General features: G+C 38.9%; 2 protein-coding genes across 3 annotated transcripts; one reads left to right on the top strand and one right to left on the bottom strand.

Moving 5' to 3' along the window:
* The first annotated feature begins 225 nt into the window (after positions 1–225).
* Positions 226–1,357, top strand: LOC108754344 (sesquipedalian-1-like). Its single transcript, XM_018496580.1, has 2 exons — positions 226–856; positions 935–1,357. The coding sequence occupies exons 1-2, from the start codon at positions 563–565 to the stop codon at positions 1,286–1,288; spliced, it is 648 nt and encodes a 215-aa protein (XP_018352082.1). The 5' UTR covers positions 226–562; the 3' UTR covers positions 1,289–1,357.
* A 1,122-nt stretch (positions 1,358–2,479) lies between these two features.
* On the bottom strand, positions 2,480–10,741 carry LOC108754342 (protein KIAA0100). Of its 2 annotated transcripts, none has more exons than XM_018496577.1 (15): positions 10,618–10,741; positions 10,417–10,543; positions 10,157–10,348; positions 9,747–9,998; positions 9,387–9,551; positions 9,096–9,308; positions 8,737–9,004; positions 8,419–8,641; positions 8,184–8,299; positions 7,799–8,119; positions 5,154–7,700; positions 4,759–5,003; positions 3,616–4,672; positions 3,304–3,521; positions 2,480–3,204 (listed from the first exon to the last, which is right to left on the bottom strand). In XM_018496577.1, exons 1-15 carry the CDS (start codon positions 10,674–10,676, stop codon positions 2,920–2,922), a joined length of 6,288 nt encoding a protein of 2,095 aa, XP_018352079.1. In that variant the 5' UTR covers positions 10,677–10,741; the 3' UTR covers positions 2,480–2,919. The 2 variants fall into 2 exon arrangements, with proteins under 2 accessions (XP_018352079.1, XP_018352078.1); XM_018496576.1 differs by having other exon boundaries at positions 7,787–8,119.
* Positions 10,742–11,596: the final 855 nt, after the last annotated feature.

Consider the following 11,596-nt stretch of genomic DNA (forward strand, 5'->3'; position numbering starts at 1 on the left):
TGATGGAAACTAGTCCTCTGTTCTCTGTTCCCTGTTTTTTTATTATGCGGATCTTTTTATTGCGTATCGTGCTACATACGCATCCTTAAGGCCACAGCACAGACTTTTGCATAACGCATAATGCATAAGCGAATCGACTTTCCTTTCCTCCTATTCCATGGAAAAGAAGAATGGTTCGATTGGTTGATTCCCTTATGCATTATGAATTATATGCGTTATGCAAGAGTCTGTGCTGCGGTCAATACGTACACAAATAATTTATTAACAATTCTAGTAACATCGAACAAAAAAAACTGTCGTCTAGGGAATAATCGAGTTAAAGAAACATCGGTTCAAAAATAGATTTTTTTCCAAAAAAAATAATTGTCAAATTAATCGAATGTCAATCACCCATTTTTACTTCACGGAGACTCGAGCCATATAATTAAAGAAGAAGAGGATGTCTCATATATATCATGGTTCTAAACTGTTCTAAACGCATTTTGACGTAAGTCATTTGATTGCATGCTACAATTGTTTAGCAGAAAATTCTAGATCGAATGATAGTACATTGCTAAAAATCATGAAAATCAATGAGAAGAATATGGTAGCGTTTGCAACCTCTGCAACGCCAGTAGACCGTGAAGGTTGGTTGAACAAACGCGGAGAGATAAATCGTGGATATCATAAGCGATGGTGTGTTCTCAAAGGAAATATATTATTCTATTTTGATCGCCGCGGTGATAGAGAGCCGGTAGGCATGATCGTGCTCGAAGGCTGTACAATTGAATTGGCAGAGGATGAAGAACAGTTTGGCTTTAAGATAGTTTTTCATGGACCAAATAATAGAAGTTATGTTTTAGCTGCAGAGTCCCAGGTAAACAGATGTTCTAATACTGTATTTACACTTGGGCTTGAAAGTAAATGTGTTTTAATGACAGACAGTGATATCTAGGAATCTATGGAACAATGGATGAAGGCTTTGGCATGTGCTAGTTATGATTATATGAAACTTATGGTGACAGAATTGCAACGTCAGCTGGATTCTGTAGAGGAGGAAACAGCTTCCACACCGATTCAACAATCTCCTAAAGCTCCACCGAGACAACGACATAATCCGTTCAATAGACCAGACTCTCATCATCGTTCTCAGAGTGTCAGATCAGCACCTGGTAGAACTGAGAACGTACCTAGGACTAGAATAACTTTTCGTGAGCTTCATACAGCATATGGCAGGCGAATCTTGGCAGATCTGAATACATGGAGACATGCAAAAAAAAATGCAGAGGCACCACTAATAACTCTCTAACTTTGTATATATTTTGTAGATGATTAAACAAAGTATACTTCCACATTGTATATAATTTAAAAGAATTACTGGTTCAAAAAGTCAACTGTACGTTAACTCATATTATATTGAGTATGTGTGTATGTATGTATGAGTACGTGTGCATGTAAAGATGTAAAATTAATTTATTTAGACAAAAACAGATTTGTTTCATAAAATGTAATTTTTACTTATGCAACGTATTCTCTCTATTTTCTGTAGAAAATTTTCTAAATAATTTTTAATTTTCGATAATATTTGATTGCTATGCTAAGATTATTATGACATAAAAAATATTGGCATAATAGAAAAAAAAACAGTTACAAATAAAATGATAAAAGGAACAATTGCAAGCTGTTGTACACTTTTTAAAGAAATTTTCCATATGAGTATCACATCTTTCCAATTCTTTTATTCATAGATGTATAGAAAAGATAAAATGCAGATATTTCATATTTATGACAGTGTATATATACATACATATGTGTGTATATGTCGCAGCCTTTTTGAGAAATTAGCCTTTTCGCGAAATCAACGATCGTTTCTCAATTAGATTGACACACTTTAGTCTTTCCCCGAAAAGACTAACTCACATCAGTCTTATTGGTTAATGATACATGTTCTGCAAAAAGGCTAACGGAACATCTAACCTTTTTGCGTAAACCCTACATTCTAGGCTTTACGCAAAAGAGTAAAGGTATAGAATACCCTGATCACCTAAAATTTTGATAAAAATACACTCATTCGATGCGTTTTTATACGAAATGAAGGAACTGGCAGAAAAAAGTGCCACTCTCGTCTCTGAATCGAGATATTAAGCGTTAAAGTTGACGATTATTGAGGTTAGAAAATCTGTCAGTCACACTGCGAAATTGTAACCTATGTAGACAGTGAGGTATGTAGACTAGTGCTCTTGGGTTCGGGGCGTTTATACTCGCCCCCGAGTAAAACAAAAAAAACATATCCTACCCGCTTGGAACCTAACCGCCTAGAAGTTGCAGCCTAGACAGTGGGGTGTGAAAATAGAAAATGCACATAAAATTCCAATCATCTAAAACAGATATAGTGGATATGAATTAGAAATATATTTTATGTTTTGTAATGTGTGTATATATAATAATACATAAAATATAATTCTAATATTCACTAATACGTCTATATTATAATGTGTGTTTGTCTGTATGTATGTATATATATTACACGTAACAAAAAGAGATGAAGTAGCTACACACATAGTGCTAGACGTTTCGTTAGCCTTTTTGCAGAACGTGCATCATTAACCAATAAGACTGATGTGTCTTTTCGCGAAAAGGCTGAAGTCCGTCAGTCTAATTGAGGAACGATCGTTGATTTCGCAAAAAGGCGCCGTTTTGTATAAAGACTAGTCTTTTCGTAAAAAGACTACAACATACACATACATACACATACACACATACGTGTGTGTGTGTGTATATATATATATATGTTATATATTTTATATCATACACATACCATAAATTGAGATGTATTATGTACAATTTAATTGGATGATAAATATGAGTTTGCAAATGTAGCGTTTACCAATACTGCGACAAATAAATTATTATGGTTACATAAGTCATCAGGTGCATAAATTACTTAAATTTAAATACACTTTTTTTTCTCGCATCTCCAGGAAGATGCCTGGTACCTAACAAAAGACGAGCCTTATCTTCCTCCTGTGGTACAGATTCCTCAGGTGGTCCTCTCGGTTTTATTTGCAATTTTTGTTTAATGGCTTGGCTTAGTATTACACGCCTGGAATCGCTCTTCATGGCCAGAAGTAGATCTAGCCATGTCCATGTCACATTATGGTATTCCAAAGTCGGTATGACCAGCGCAAAGTCGCGTACATCTTCAAGATTCTTTTCTTTGTTTCCCTGCAATTAATTTTTAAAAGCAAGTATTAAATTTTTAAAAATAATTGGCGTACAAAAGTAACAAACATTTAATTTTTTTTTATTTCAAAATTATGTTACCTTGTACGATACGCGAACAGGTACTTCTGGTATTTTAATATATATAAACAATTTATTCTTGTCTGCTCTTTCCTTCATTTTTTCTACATCGTCTCTCCTCTCGATGGGTACGTAGAAGGATGAATCACGTTGTGGTGCCGGTGCTTCCTCTATGCCTTCCGGATCTCTCTCAGGGAAGCAAAATTTAAGCATAGTATTGAAGAACTTTTTTGTTAAACCTGTGTGAAGAAAAAAAGAAATACGATCCATACATATAATGTGACACGTAGGAGAGGCTCTGCTATATTTGATACAAGTTATATATTTACTTACCTATCGTAAGAGGCACTACATTGATTTCAAAGTGTTCCTTCACAGAAATTCCTGCTACCGGCGCCTTTTCTCTGCAAAAGACTCGAAGAGCTCTTTGTCGATCTACAGGCATGTTGCTCTGCAGCTCCGTGGGTACAAGTACTTCCGTATAAATCTGATTCGGTAATAAATTTGTCATCCGAACGTATCCTAGCTCCAGCAGATGTTCCACCGAATCATCGGTCTTGCTAGTTTTCGTGTAAAGAAAATTTGTTAGAATAAGATCGGCGATACCCAACTGACCGTCCGCATCTGTCAACCTCCATTGTGCGTGTTTAAAACAAATCTCGGCTACCCTGGCCACCGCGGCCGGCTTGTCTTTAAGCGTAGTTGACGCCGTTGCTGGCGCGGTGGTTTCCTTGTAGCAACTCAACATGACGTCCAATTCCTCCGCCTTCGCACCAAGTTGTTCCTTACATTCGAATACGCTCGCTTCCAAACGTTCCATCTTGGTCAGTAATTCCGGACTGGACTCGTCGGCCAGCGCTTTCTGCACCAAGTACGTCTCGCGCTCCAACCGTCTCAATTTTGCCACCAAGCCGCGCACCGTGTTTTGCAATTGTTGTATCGGTCTCTTTTGATCCTCGACGGAATGCAGCTGCAACTGGAATCTCATCCTTTGCAACCTCTCCGAGGCTTCTTTTCGTCTCGGTTCCACATAGAGTAGCAAATTGTTGACTATGTCCAGGATCATCGCATATTGCAACGAATTGGTGCACACATCCAGATCGTGATGCATTAAGGTAAACGCGTCGGCCGCGGTTAGATCCTTCCTTTCCCACGGGCTGACTTCTTCTCTAGGCGGAGCTGGCACTTGGTCCACAGAGCCTACATCTAAAGTCTGTCCGTAACCAACATAGAAGAATTCGCACTTGCATCGGGACACTATGCGTTGCAATTGATGCTGTGATCCACCGCCACCTCCTACTGTCTGACTGACTACACCACCGACACTTTGACCAGATCCCACCAGAGCCGGGACGTCCGGTAGACCGGCTATGATAGTAGAATCTTTCTCCTAAAATACAGTGAAATACAGTGTAACAGTGTATACAGTTTGTTTCTGCACACAATACCGTTTACATTCCGATACTAACTACGTACTTGAATGTTATCCAATGTCAGCCACATGATATTGTCATCAATGTTATCGTCGATGTTTGCGCTTACAGTAGCATAGTATTGCATGCATTCTAACGAGCCGACCCAAGTCGTTTTCGGCACGAGAGATCGTTCCTTCCAAACCGGATGGTGTACTCTCTGTAGTATTTCCGCTTTGGCTGCCGAGAGAATCACATATCCCCGGGTTTCGATGCCCTTCAACAGCACTTGACTGTTTACTAGAGCAACTGAAAAGAATTTTGTCTTAGTTGTTAAATCTTTTGTTTTTTTTACTTTATTGTCCTTGTCCCAAATGAATCTTCGTTTCACACAAATTTATCATTTATTAGTATTTACGGATAGAGTTTTCGTGCAGAGGACAAGACCAAACTACGTACTCAGCCAGTTCTTATGCAAGACGTCGTCCTGGTGACACGCCGCTAGCCCGCGCAGTTGCTGTCCTCTAGTTTGCACCGACAGATCGTCGCTGAAAGCCACTGGTTTGTTCGTGGCCTCCGCTATCAATCTCTCCAACATTCCCGCCGCCTCGCCTTGCTGTGGCTTCACGGAGGACGACGGTGTCACGACCTGCGTGGAATTACCTTGTTGATCGATCACGATCGGTCTGCCAGCACGATTTTTGTGCGGATTGAGCGTCGAGCTGTTATCTCTGTGGAAACCCTTTAGTGTTGCAGTTGACAGATTCTTTTTCAGTTGCTGCGTCTTGATGAAGGAGTCGAAGAGAGCGAAGGCAACATCTCGATTGGTCTTGGTCCAGGCGCCGCGCAGATCGTGCACGACCAATCTGTGAATCGGCGTGTCGCCACTCACCCCAGCAACCATCGCCTCTCTGCCGTAGCTGACGCGAGCCACGCTCAAGCAGTAACATTTCTCGACCGGTTGACGCAGCGATGCGCTCTCCACTTCGTCTTCCTGCAGTGCGCTTTTCAACCAAATCTCGGCGTCGCTTAATTCGCAATTCATATATATGACGGACCATTCTGCCCGCGGTCGATGAACCAGGCCATCATCAATCGGATGCAATGCAAGATTGTGCTCCGAGCTGCAGGCAACTCGACCACCGGTCACCTCGAAACCTCTCTGCATGGCGAACGACATCCAGTAATTGACGTGAAAACGATGGAAGGCTAAGGTCAGCCGGACTTTCCTGTAATGTCTGCTAAGTTGTTTCTTCCTAGGCCGAATGTTCTTGAACAACGGACCTTTTCTCGTGGGTCTCGTCGCGCCCGACAAAATTAATTTCAGATTCTCGAACCATCTCAACGTGCTGCCATAGAGCAGTGCTGTTGGCGCACTAGTCAACGTGGGTGAGCCAGTTGGCTTGGTCTCCAATGAGAGGCTGACATTCAAGTTTTGAGAGCGAAACGCCCTAAACGAATCGTGTTCCTGATTGCTCGAATATTCGGGCAATCGATCCGGCGCGCAGGGTATAGCAGCGTGATGATCACGTGGATCACCTAGGCATACCCATGCTAATTTAATGCTCAATCTGACGTTAGGCAAATGTAGTAATCGGCAATCGTCGTATTTACTAGCTGTACGCACATATACATCGAGATCACCCTTAATAATGATCTTTCCTTGCGTCCAGTCGAGCTCCAATCCGGTCCATGTGAGCTCCATCTCTTCCGTCGTGTTATATGGATCCAGAGAGCCATGCAACAGTACTGTTAGTTGTTTTACGCAGAGTGTCAGTCTACCGTGAAGAGCTAGTCGCATTTTATCCCAGAACGGCAACGGCGGGCTTGGATCTCTCGACGGATGAAGGATCTTCTCGAAACTGAGATTACACTGTGCTATCACCGGCTCCCAGCATGGACCAAATGCATATCGGAATTTGTCGATGTCCCAATTGAGATCGTGATAATACTTGAGAGATGTCATTCCTCTTTCCACCACTATATCTTCCCATGGCGCGCCGATTTCAATTCTAACAGTCCTCTTCGCTCTCGGAGGTGCTAAAGCTTCCGCCCCGGCTAATCTGCCCCATATATTCAAGTTCTCCACCAGGAGCAGTGGCTGCGGAAAATCGCGAAGTTGAAGCTTCCACTCGGCGCATTTCAGACTGATACCGCGGACCCATACCGCGTTAAATTCCAGACCATCCTCGGGCCAAGGTGTTTCCGAGTCCATTTCTCGAAGTGCTCTCACCGCTTTTTCCGTACCATTTATCGACGGATCGGCTAATGCTAATATCTCCAAATCCAACATAGTCCAGGCGAATAATCGAGTTCTCGCGGGGCCTGCTCGTTGCATTTGTTTCCATCTCTGCACATAGATCTCTGCGTTTTTCTTATTCAAGCTGGCGTATAATTCTTCGACTTTTCCTTGCGGTAGCAATAAGTGTGCGCGGCAAAGTTCCTGTACCTTGGTATCCAACATCGCTTGTCGTTTCAAGCTCTCTTTGTACTCATCTTCCAGTAGCTCGTAATTGTCGCGCAGACGTACCTCAAACGGATCATCGCTAAGCTCGAACGTCCACTCTTTGATTTTGACGATGAAATCGCATGGCAAGAACTCTCGTTTAGGTATGCTCGAGGAATGAATTTCTTTCAGCCACTTTCTGATGCTAAGCAATTCATTTTGTATCGCGTTTGTAAACTGATGCTCATACGGAAAACAAATTTTGATGGAATCGATATTCACTGCCCAGCACTCGTTCCAATCCAATACAAAACCCTCGTTGCTTTGTCTCTCTACTCGCACTTCTGCGTTATCGGTTATTTTAATTAATTCAAAACCTTCGATCATAATTACATCAGCCATGTCTAAGGTAACTCGAACGTAGGTGAGTCTCCATTCGCCCTGCGACCAGCGCAGCTGATCGGACGTCAGTATTAAAAAATGTTTAGTAGAAATATCTATAGAGACGGTGATTCCACCTGTGGCTAGTAAATCTAAAACGCGTTTCTTTTTCTGCACTTCTGAAAATAAACTGACTATGAGACTGTGCGCGCTATTTGTAAAAGTAATTGACCGCGATTAATTCTTAGCATTAATTCAACGATACCTTTGATATTACCTTCGATACGAGTCACGCTCATTTCTTTTCTGACAATAGATCTAAAATCTTCAGACTCCACCCAGAATTGCAATAAGCGAAGATGTAAATTAGGACTCCATGCTAAATTAGTCCCATCGAGACTAATGTTCACGGCGTCAGAACTAATCGCAGTTTTGCACTTTCGTATTGCCAGAAATGGATGCGTTAAAGCTTGTGCGTGTTGGCACATTATTGGCTCGTTCTTGTTGAGAGTTATCGCACTCATACCTTCCGCTACGCCTACAAATCGCTTTGCGTTTTGTTCCACAGTCGCCACATCCAAACGCATCATTATAGATACTGAAAATAAGTATGCATAACACAAAAAAAGAATTCTCTTTGTGATTATTCGTTGGACACTTACGCTCATTTTCTGCGATAAAGAATAGATTGCAGTTTGTTGCTTTAAGATTCAATTGGATAGAATTGCATGATATCGTATCCTTTTTTTCCATCGGTTGCCGATACTTATTGTAACACCTACAATTATTTTTACAATTATTTCACTTGCGCGCTTATATTTTTCATTTTCAGAGTATTAATATCACATACGCAAATTATTTTATTATTACTTTTATTATTACTTATTTTATTATTACTTGTAAGCTTGCTCAAGAAATTTTGCGAGCTCCAAACTCCATTCTGTTATAAGAGCATCAACTGCAATTCCTATAGCATTGCTACGAGTTGTCGCTAATAATACTCCAATAGAAAGTGGACTGCCCCATTGATGAGAGGTTTCGGAGATATTATTATTGGCACCATTTAATGCACAATATAAAGATTCGACGACCAATTCTGTATTTAGATTTTTTGTTTTGTCTATTACAGAAAAAATTGCGAATCGCAAAAATAATTAATTAAATTCAGTTCATGATTTACTTAAGCAAGAATAAAAAGAGAAAAGTATGACCCACCTGTAGACGAATTCAGGACAAATTTCATATGTGTAACGCCACAAGATGCTTCTTGTACATCTGGTAATTTTACGTTCAATGAAGAATCATATAACTCAGTATTTAATGCTATTTCAAAACTCGGTAATCTATCTTTTAATGACATGTTGCTAACAGGCTTTGAAATGTCATTTTCATTACTGTATAGCAACAATTCCCAGTCTCTATGATCATATAGTATTGAAAGATTATTCAATTGTATGTCAACACACAAAATATTCTCCTCCATCTGTAGAAAATACAGCACAAGTGAGCATGATTAAAAATTATTATTGTTCTCACGTGGTTTACTTTTACACGAATGTGTTATTGATTTTTACCTTTGTATCGATCGACAGTGAATGTAGAGTTAAAATAGGAACCTTTCCACGGACACACAAACCATCCAGGCTTACAGTAAAATTCAATCGCGTCCTACTAGCTTGAAACTTTGCATGGACTTGAAGACTTCGTAAGGTACCTTCCAAACCTATCATACTACTGTCCTCTCTACCAGCTATTATCAACAAATTACCGACTTTCAGAGTAAAATCCTACAAATATAGAGATAGCATAATAAACAATAATATTTGTTACTGCTTATAATCTCTGCTTATAATAAGGAGACTTACTTTCGGCAAAATAGGTGCTATTCTAGTCATTAAATTATTAGAGGAATTATTATGTACATTGCTGCATGTACAAACTGTAGTACTTGGTGAACTTATATCTTTCAAGAACTGAATGAGACCTGCACCGCCAGATCCTTCAGTTTGCGTCACTCCGATACATAATGTCTATAAATTAGATCCCACTTGATTCCTTTTGAAAATTCCTTTCGATAATCAGATTTACTTATTAAAAATCTGTTTACTACCATAAGGCATAAAATAGATTTCATTTATAATTTTAGCGACAAACTTTTGTTATAAAAAAAACTATCTCTTCCTCTATCAATTTTTTAATATTGCAACAAGAGCTCGATGCTATACCTCAACCGAAAGCTCTCCTTGAGCTTTAAATGTAGCTTCTATTGTTCCAGCGAATGTTATTTGAGAGAGACATGCATCAGAAGCATGTCGCAATAGCTTCATAGTTCCACCGACAATAGAAGCAGATGCCAATAGCGTGCGTGCACCATGTACAATACTGCCATCTAAACTTAAACTTTCTGCATTTCCATTAGCCAACCAACCATTGCCAAGAGCCAGTAGATTAATATTTTCTACATGTACAGCTGTAAACTGAAATGAATTAATAGTCATAAATGTATGTATGTATGTATGTATGTATATATATATATATATATATATAGATATATATATATATATATAGAGTTGAGTCAAATTTTATAATACATAGAAAAATATGACAACTTGAAACTTTGATATTGCACATGTACCTGGACACATTTTATTATAATTGGAGGTATTTTCTTGTTCCTAAAATCTAATAACTCATTGGACTGCTTTATCTTACATGTCGGATCAACTGGAATATCCTTATTTATTCTGACATCCCTCATAACAACAGCTAACAGTTTAGCTACGTCACTACTAAGTAAGCTGCTTCGTATGCTTATTTCTTCAATTTGCTAAAATTAAATATTGCTTTCATATCATATTATTGTATCGCATTTATACAGTGACTTGAAAAACTCACCAATGTAAAGCCATTTTTAGTTACATTGACATCACGGAAGATAAAATAAGGTACAGATATATGGCCTACTCGCAAGTGAATTTTATAACGACGTTTCACTATCCATGCTAATAGCCTTGGTACCACTCTGTTGAACAAATAATTGTGATGTACAACTGCTTCATTCTAAGATATTATTTTTCAATAAATTTCAACACTTACCGAGTAAAGAAACAATAAAGAATTAAAAAGACTGTGCAGAATGCAAGTAACCCAGTCATACTTTTAATATACTTAAAAACAAATTGTTTCCTACCAAAAAATATATTCAACTATCCGAATGATATTACTCTGCGAGCGTATTTCAACATTTCGTGCTTACATATTATTTATGTTTACAACGTATTTATAATCAAAAGAATCGGATAAGAGAGTTCAAGATTCAAAGAATGACATGAAAATTTACGCAAAGCACTTGGAGCTTGGTCAGTTTGATGACACATTTTACAAATTATAGTAATAATCCCCAATCGGTAATACAGCAATTCTAGAGTCTTCATCGATACTTCAGTCCCATCAAGGGTGCGTTCGGATTTCCCACCCGGGTATCATCCAACACCCAAAATGTAATGGCTCCTGCACACAAAACGCGGCAACGCTTGTCGCGCGACAGAAGTTGGCGTGATAGCCAATCAACGTCTCGTCTGCTCGAAAGTAATAGATATATAATTTTTACCGTGCAATAAAAGTTGAATTCAATCCAACTTTTGCTGCGCAGCGGAAATAATATTACAGTTGAACATGAAGCAAAAAGGACCATTTTTGCTTCAACTTTAAATAACTCGATGAAAAAAATCGTACGGAGCTTCGTAAAAAAGTAAATTAAAGGTAAAGATTCGTTCTTTCGAATGATGTAAATCACATTTGTATACAATTTTTATTCCACTCCGTAGAGCTTCGCAAATTTCATAAAAAATTTTGAGATCTGATATATCTTTATTTATGTTTGTGTAACTTCATAAAATCTCCATGAGACCGTTTTTTTAAGTAGCGATCCGAAAAGTAAAGGTTTCTACCTGTAAAATGCTTTTTTAAACATCCCGATACGATAATTTTTGACGAAGTTATTGTATCTTGAAATTTGCCTATTTTTGCAGAGTGAACAGGTGTTGCGTTAATTTTGTTGCCCAGTGTATATATA

Source organism: Trachymyrmex septentrionalis, unplaced genomic scaffold, assembly GCF_001594115.1.
Source record: "Trachymyrmex septentrionalis isolate Tsep2-gDNA-1 unplaced genomic scaffold, Tsep1.0 scaffold79, whole genome shotgun sequence".
NCBI lineage: Eukaryota > Metazoa > Arthropoda > Insecta > Hymenoptera > Formicidae > Trachymyrmex > Trachymyrmex septentrionalis.

Bases quoted from the DNA above. Each gene is read 5' to 3' on its own strand.
- LOC108754344 (XM_018496580.1), top strand. From the start codon at position 563: ATGAAAATCAATGAGAAGAATATGGTAGCGTTTGCAACCTCTGCAACG. The intron at 857-934 runs GTAAACAGATGT...AGTGATATCTAG, and splicing joins TTTTAGCTGCAGAGTCCCAG to GAATCTATGGAACAATGGAT.
- LOC108754342 (XM_018496576.1), bottom strand. From the start codon at position 10,676: ATGACTGGGTTACTTGCATTCTGCACAGTCTTTTTAATTCTTTATTGT. The intron at 8,642-8,736 runs GTGGGTCATACT...TTTCTGTAATAG, and splicing joins TGTCCTGAATTCGTCTACAG to ACAAAACAAAAAATCTAAAT. The intron at 4,673-4,758 runs GTACGTAGTTAG...ACTGTATTTTAG, and splicing joins TGACATTGGATAACATTCAA to GAGAAAGATTCTACTATCAT.